Source organism: Dasypus novemcinctus, chromosome 10, assembly GCF_030445035.2.
Source record: "Dasypus novemcinctus isolate mDasNov1 chromosome 10, mDasNov1.1.hap2, whole genome shotgun sequence".
NCBI lineage: Eukaryota > Metazoa > Chordata > Mammalia > Cingulata > Dasypodidae > Dasypus > Dasypus novemcinctus.
The window spans coordinates 110,408,373-110,416,056 of NC_080682.1; the positions used below are offsets into that span (position 1 = coordinate 110,408,373).

The window sequence follows — 7,684 nt, forward strand, 5'->3', positions numbered from 1 at the left end:
GCGCTTGGTGCTGTCCACCTGCAGGGGCCGGTCCTTATCATACCAATCTGCAGCAGCTCCTGGAGCAGGAATCTCCACCATGGGAAGGATGCCCCTGGGGTTGTTTCTCACCAAGGGCCCTGGGTGTGCACAGAGCATGGGGTAACTTTGAGAGATCGCTCAGCTCCCTGCTTTTGGGGGCCCCCGTGCTTCCCCATATGGGCAGGGGCCTGGGCAGGAGGAACCCTGTGCTGGAAGCTGAGTGAGCACGGGAGCCACTGCTGGACTGTGCCCTCATCGGGGCAGGCCCTCTCTCGGCCCTTGTGCGCACCTGTCTGCCTGCCTCGTCCACTGGAGCAAGGACTGCGCGTAGGGGACTGGCTTGGTGTGTGTGCTCTGCCTGCAGGTGTGACCCCAGGCCAGCCCCTCTGCCCTCCTGAGCCCTCCTCTCCCTGGGAATGTGCATTTATAAAGATGGCCAGACTGGGGGCCACGAGCCCTGGTTTCCCTCCCCTGGTTCTTGTTAGTTGACTCCTTTCTGGAGTTCAAGGATGAAAACCAGATCAATGATGACGAGTGATCTTAGTCATGTTAGGAAATCCCCCTTCCTACCTGAGGGCTTCACCCCCCTCCCAGACTATGTCCAGGTGAAGGTGGCTGGGTGGGAGCTGGACAGGGGGAGGGGCTGCGCTGGGGCCCCTCCACCCTGCTGCCCTCCAGGCTGTCGATTTCTGGGCAGCCCTCACCCATTGCCTCCTCCAGTGGCTGCATCCTGTGAATTCCACATCCCAGGATCTCCTGTCCTCCACCTCATGGCTAGCACACACATTCACGTCCCGGCCATGCACCCCGGGCTGCTGGTTCCCCTTCTGGTTGAGATAAAGGTCGCCATGAGCAAGGGCCACTGGACGGATGGTCCTTTCCTTCCGGGGTGTGGGGCGACGCGGTCCTCAGCAGCCCCCCGACCCTCCAGCTTACACACGCACAGAGCTGGGCGCCTGTCCTCGCTGCTGCTCTAGGCTGAGAGAGGCAGGGGAGGGCGAGGCTGCCCAGGAACTGAGGATGCACAGGCCCGTTTCCCCAGCCCTCGTCAGGAGAAGGGCTGACATCTGTGTCCTTTCAGGGACAAGATTTCCCTCTCCTCTGAATTTAGGTCCTAGCACAACTGCCCTCCCTGTCTTCCCCCCTCCTCAAAACCCCATGCCTCCTTTGTGAAGCTGCTCCTCCCCAGCACATCCTGAGCCTGAGTGGGGACCGTCTGGCCCTGTCCATGATGCCTCTGTAAGCCATCCTCTCTACTGCTGCAACAAGTTCAATGCAGAGAGAAAGCTGGGGAGAAGCAGCTTGAGCCAGATTTCAAATTGGAAAGCCCTGGATGCCTTTGTTTTCATAATGATGAAACAGAGGAACCTGGAGAGAGGGTGGGCATGCAATGCCACTGTCAGCCTCCCCCCATGCTGCCTTCCCTTCTAGAAACCAAGGCGATCTCCCACGACATTGACCCTGAGCCCCAGCATGACAAATGGAAGCCACAACTTTTTTTAGGAGTAAACATATATATTGGGGAATACTAAGTATCTTGGATCAGCAGAGGATGTGCTAGTATGAGGGAAAGGCTTTTCTCTGCATGTAGGGGATTTTCCCTTGGACAGAACATTTTCTACTGGGAAGGGGTGGAGAAGCGTTTTGATTAGATGAATTGTCTCTAAAAAGACAGTGCCGTGGGCAGTGGGGAGGGCGGGCTGACTCGCCCAGCATCCACGACCATTCCTGCTGGGAACCGACTGGGGACAGGGCCGCCCCAGGGGACAATGCGTAATTGTTCATCTTGATTCCCACGAACTTCCAGATGTTTCCCTCCTTGTCTCTGACCCACTTTTCTCTGACAGAACACCTCTCTGGGGTGTCATAATGATTGCAGACTGTACTGCTCAGCGCTCTCCTCTGCTCAGTGGAGGGGGGAGCCTTGTGGCAGATGGAACCCCCCCGTTGCACAGGGACTGGGGCTTTTCGCTCCTGCTGACCTTTCTCTGGGGTTTGAAGGGTTATTTTTTCCTTTAGCACTTGGCCGACAGCCGTCACCAGTGCCTGAACTTCGGCAGCCTCTTTGGCCGTACAGGCTGATGTGGTTTTGACTGGTCCACGGCCCTGGGCAGAGGCTGGCATAGGCTTGCGTTTGGGCAGAGGACCTTCCTCCCCTTTGCTTTTACTGGAGAAAACCCACTGTAGAAAACCATTCATCTTTTTCTTGAATGGAATGTCGGCCCCAGACTCTTCCTTCTTTGGTGGGGACTGGAAGGTCTTGCCTGGGATGTTGCCCAGTCCCCTTGCCTGGCCAAGTTGGCTCGTTCTTCTGGCGGGGACTTTCCCCAATCCTACACACCTTTCTTCATGCTCTTCTGGTCTGGGCCTCCTACGGTCCTCTATTCTGGTAGAAGGGGCAAAAATCTTGTTCTGCCTGTTCAATGGGGCCTGAAGCGTTAAGGTTTTAGACTCCTGCCGCCCCAGGCTTCTCTCTCTAGCTGCCAGGCTGCCATTTATCACGTGAGAAGATGACTTTTTCCCACTGGTGGTGCCTCCGGGACAGCATGTGTGCACCTGAGAAGCCGGGCTGTCTAAGGCATGGAGTGAATCAGTGAGGCACTCTTGAGGCTCATTCTCTGGCTTGACCTTCACTTCAGTCTCAAGTTCACTAACAACCTCTGCTATAGGGTACGGTTGTCCTGGAACTTGGGTGTCAGATGTTCCACAGGGTATAGAGCATTGACTGGTCCCAGGAGTCCCTAAGCCACTCAGACCCTCACTTAGAATGTGGCAGCTTGCCAGCTGACTGGTTCCCAGGATGTCTATGCATTTTGGCCAATGAGCAGGGTACTGGTCAGCCTTGATGGCCTCCCCCCTCTCTTCAGAACTTGGTGAACAGGATTCTACCTTCATCTCCAATATTGATTCACCAGGGCTGGAGGCTTCTGGGATAGAACTTTTGCTCTCCTTATAGGACCCACTGTCCGCCATGGCTTGATGTGAAATTGACTCCAGGCTGCTCTTCCGGGAGCCCGGGAGAGTCCCACTCTGCTCAGTACTACCCATGGTGTTGGGGATGAGGGACTGAGGAGGCTCCCTGACCTCCTGTCCAGTCAGAGGGGCTTCTGAGAGCCCACGGTCCTCATCAGGAAGGACCAGTGCCAGGATTTCCTGGATTTCCTCACGTGGAGTCGATGGGGCAGGGAGAAGACTATCCAGGGCGGGTTCTGACTTGGTTTTTATAACCTTCCCTTGTTGATACATCTGGGGTTTTCTCCCTGGGAGCTTGCCAACCTCGGCTATCCTGGCACCAGATTTATGGATGGGTGAGGTGGGAAAGGGTGACTGCTGAAGGCACCGGGCCTGGGCCTTCCTCCACTTAAAGAGTTTTATGGCCTCAAGTACTTTAAGAAGTAGGCCCCACCTGTGCTGCACCCAAAACTTTTTAACATGTGCTTCCAGCACCTTTTGTGTATTTCTACTAAGGAAAGAAACCTCCTGGGAGGTGTTTATGCAATATTTCTGACCCTTCGAGGATACCAGATTACTGGTTTCCACCTGGGTGTCAGACTTGAGCAAGGCGTGGCTGGTAGACAGCCAGGAATGACGCACTTGCATGGGGATTCTTCCCTCACTGATCTGCCCCGACTTCCTGTCCACATGGGCTTTGAGGTAGTTTTTTATTTGTTTTTCATCTGGGTCCCTTGTAGAATCATTTCCTGAATCACTCTCTGAGTGTTGCTTCAGCTCAAGTTTTGACCTTTGGGCAGAGTCCCTCTCACAGCTCTCTGGTGGCTGATACACATTATATTTTGAGGCCCTCCCCAGACTCTGCCCCAGATCTGCCTTTGGGCCCTTCCCTAGCTGGAAGTTTGCTGAGCTGAACAAACGCAAGTTTCCTAAGTTGCTGGATCTCATCTTCTTGATGTTCTTGGTACTTTGCCATTCACATACAGAGGGCTGAGATGGTTCATGACAGATCCCTGGTGATTTTCTCTGAGGCTGCATCTGTCCCAGAGTCACATGGTGGATGCTACGGGGCAGGCCACTCTGCTGTTGAATGAGCCTTTTCTGAAGGTGTTGCTCCAGTCGCTTTCGACTATCGGGATTGAGAGGAAAATTCCCAGGAAGGGTAAAGATGGTCTGGCAGGCCTGGGAGGCCCGGGTCCCCTGGAGAAAGCTGGAAGTGAGAGAACTAAAGGCTTTCTGAGTTCCCTTGACCACAAGGGGTAAAGCTCTCCAACGTTCCAGTTGCTTCTTCACAAGGTGACATTCCAGGTTTTGAATAGCACTTGGGCTGAGGGAGTGTGGCACGTTCCAGGAGGTTGGCCGTAATTCTCTACAGGAGGCAGTCTGGGGTGTGGACCGCAGTAGGACTGGGAAAGGGGATTGGAGATGGCCCAGAGGTTGTGGCTGTAAATGGACTTGAGCCCTAAGTGGGACCTGGGATCGGGGCACGGTTGGAATCAAGAGTGGGGGTTGAACAATGTAATTTGGCAAGGGCTGGGGTTGTGAACGAAGTGTGACTTCCTCAGCCTGCATTTGAATAGGTAAGACCCTAGAGATTCCATTGAATGAAACAGAACCAGGAACCCGGACACTAGCAACCAGAGACTCGCTGTGCAGGAAGGGGAGGCCCCAGAAGAACTGGCTATATTTCTGCTCTAAATTGGCCCTCAGGGTCTCAGGATGTGGGGGCATCTCAGGACTGGGTAGCTGCTTTGGTTTGCCTTTGCTGCTCCAGAGAGGTTGGGCAACTGTGTTGTCCTGCTCAGCACCCAGTGACTTTAACACATTCCTTAAAGAATTCAGATGGTAGTCTGGTCCCTTCTTTTCGTTTTCCTTCCACATCCTCAATTCCACTTTCTTTGTGGTTTGTAGTTCCAGGAGCTTTTGGATATTAAGGTTGAGGAAAGAGGGGCTGCCAATTTCTACCTGCCTGTTAATGGGGCCTCCCCAGAAAGAGGCCCTTTGTGAGTGGTGGGAAAGCTGCTCCTGCTGGAATGTGGAGTGTGCTGAGGTGGGGGATAACAGGGCCCTGGCAGCTGCCCACCACCAGGGCAAGGCTGGGCCGGGGCGGCTTGAGGGAGCAAGGCCTGGGATCGCTGGCATAGAAGCAGACAGCCAGGAGTTGTTATCAAGAGACCTGCCCAGCGGGGATGAAATGGAGTCACCCGGAGAAAGAGGCAAGCTGGAGTCCAGCAGGGGTGGGGCAGAGAAGGAGGTTGGAGGCTGAGGGCAGGCTAACGAAGCCGAGGCCTGTGTTACGGGAAGGGAAGGTGCAACCGGCTGGTGTGAGGGATGGTCTAGAACCAGCGGTGGCTGAGAAGCACTCGGGGATGAGTGTGAAAGAGGGACTGCAGGGGTCATTGGGTGCGGTGACAGGGTGGGGGCTAGAGGCAGAGGGGGCTCGGTCAGGGGAGCTGTGGAGGCCAAAGGGGGCACGGTGGGAGCAGCATTGTCCACGAGCTCCTCTGGTGGGAGAGGGGCTTCAGCAGGCTCCGTTTCACGCACCTCACCAGAGGGGTCTTGACGTGAGAGCTGATGAAAGTCGCCCCGGTCGGGGACCTGCTCCAGGTGGCTGCAGGGACAGGAAGCACCAGCTGCAGCTGGGAGCAGAAGGGCTAGGAGAGCCGGGCAGAGAGGCAGCCCCCGAGGCACGGGGCCCTCCGCTCCCCACACCCGGCTCACCACGTCCTGCCATCCCACGCCCAGGGGCCTTCTGCCTCACTCTGTCCCATGGGCTCCCCTCCTTTCTCAGCCCGAGCCCACCCTATTGCCCTTGGATTGCATTGGGGCTGATAAGAAGAGCAAGGCAGGAGAGAAGGAAAGGTTACTCACGTTTTCAGAAGCAGGACCAGGTCCCGAGTCTCCTTTAATTCTTGCAGGCTTTCCCTGCAGGCTGGAAATCAGGGCCCTGGGTTACAGGCCGTGAAGGAAGGGGCCTAAGGACCTCACAGGAGGCTGAAGGGAATGTCCCTTTAGGGGAGGCCATCGGGCATTAGACTCTGGAGCCCAGGCATCTGTGGCAAGGCCACTCCATCCGTGATGGCCATGGCAGGCCTCAGGTATGGGAGATGCTCTTCATTTACAAAGTGATCCCACAGGTGTTATCCCCTGCGACATCTCAAGGAGGAATCTGAGCCTTAGGAAAGTTCAACCACTCATCCTCAGCTGGACCTGGGTGCTCCACCTCCAGCCCAGCCGGCTTTCCATCACTGCACCCCCTGCCCCTCCGGGCAGAACCCACGGCCCAGGCCCGTCCCTGCTTCTTCCCACCCGAGTGCCCAGCAGGGAGCTGACAAGGTCTTGGGGTTCCTCCCAGGAGTGTCCTTGAGAGCTCCTTCCTCAGAAGGGTGGGCTGTAACCCCTGACGTCCTCCACGTCTGACCCGGGCCTCGGGAACGGAACAGAAGGAGGCTGAGGCATGGGGACTTGGGGCCGAGTGGGCAGAAGCTTACCTCTCAGAGCTCCTCTTCTCCTCCACCGCCTGCTCCTCCCCCGTGTCTCCACATGAGGCTGAGAGACAAGAAGGGAATGAGGGGCCGGGCCAGTTCTCCCCTCGCAAGACCCACGAGTGACACACCTGGCTGCCTTTAACTAAAGGAGCGCTGGTTTGTCTGCTTATTCATTTCTACAGTGGTTAAAAATACTTGTTTTCCATCTTTGAATGAGGCAGAGAATTTTGTGAGAGCCACAATGGATTTTAAGAAGGGGACACACCCCAGACCTACAGGCACATCTGGCCTCTATCATGTGGGATTCTGCTTCCCACGCAGCATCAGAGCATAAGTTTTCTGCAGTGCTCTATCCATCAGTCCCCGTGCAGAGGAGACACCTGTCAGGGGAAGGTGATGAAGGACCCGGGGCTGAGGACTCTGATCCTGCAGCGATCCAGGACCCTCTTAGGAGTCCCATCGTCATCTGAGCCATTGCATTTCAGATGTTGTCCTGGAGATCACTACCACACCCAGAGAGATGGCCTGAGACCTTCACATAAAACCCTCATGCCCACTCTAACTCCTGGCCTGGCATGTCCCTAGAAAGGAGATGCTCTAGTCTTTCCTGAGATTTCCCATCTTACAAGTCTCTCTGGTTGATTTAGGAAAGTGGAAATAGGAGGAGAGAAGTAGACTCCTTCTCTGTTGTGTTCGGGCTGAGGATTCCTTACCTTTTTGAGGGGTCTTCTTTCCTTAAGGTGTGATGAAGCCGGGTTACTCGGGAGACAGGGGAGTATCAGGAAGAAGAGCCCCACGCCACACAGGAGGGCGAGGATGATATCAATGAGCCAGGAATTGGCACTGGAGCTCAGCCAAATAGCATTAAATTTTTCCAAAGATAAGAGATAATTCTCCATCATCTGAATAGCACTGCTGCCAGTAGGCAACTGAGCAGCAAGAATGAGCTCTGGACTAAAGCTCCAGGCCCACATCACAAAGCTGTGACTTCATCACAATGGGCTCCTGAGGGTGGGGGAAGGGAAGGGCAAGGCCGACAGCCCCTCCCCCCACCCCCTCTACTCCCACATTCTAGATCCCTCTGCCCTCCTCTGGGACTTCCAACCATACCCTCTAGTCATCGATGAACCTTAGTGCAATTTTCAGGTGATTCCACTTGAAACCCAGATAAACCCCATTGTGCCTGGTGTCCTTTATCCGTTGGCTTGAGTGCCACCAATTTC

General features: G+C 55.3%; 1 protein-coding gene across 1 annotated transcript; it reads right to left on the reverse strand.

Moving 5' to 3' along the window:
• Window positions 1-1,525: 1,525 nt before the first annotated feature.
• On the reverse strand, window positions 1,526-7,466 carry LOC131280320 (spermatogenesis-associated protein 31A6-like). Its single transcript, XM_058306438.1, has 4 exons — window positions 7,175-7,466; window positions 6,465-6,522; window positions 5,845-5,905; window positions 1,526-5,584 (listed from the first exon to the last, which is right to left on the reverse strand). Exons 1-4 carry the CDS (start codon window positions 7,433-7,435, stop codon window positions 1,579-1,581), a joined length of 4,386 nt encoding a protein of 1,461 aa, XP_058162421.1. The 5' UTR covers window positions 7,436-7,466; the 3' UTR covers window positions 1,526-1,578.
• Window positions 7,467-7,684: the final 218 nt, after the last annotated feature.

Coding starts and splice junctions, on each gene's coding strand:
- LOC131280320 (XM_058306438.1), bottom strand. CDS start 7,435: ATGTGGGCCTGGAGCTTTAGTCCAGAGCTCATTCTTGCTGCTCAGTTG. Junction 5,906..6,464: donor GAGAAGAGGAGCTCTGAGAG/GTAAGCTTCTGC, acceptor CCTGATTTCCAG/CCTGCAGGGAAAGCCTGCAA. Junction 5,585..5,844: donor CTGGTCCTGCTTCTGAAAAC/GTGAGTAACCTT, acceptor CTGTCCCTGCAG/CCACCTGGAGCAGGTCCCCG.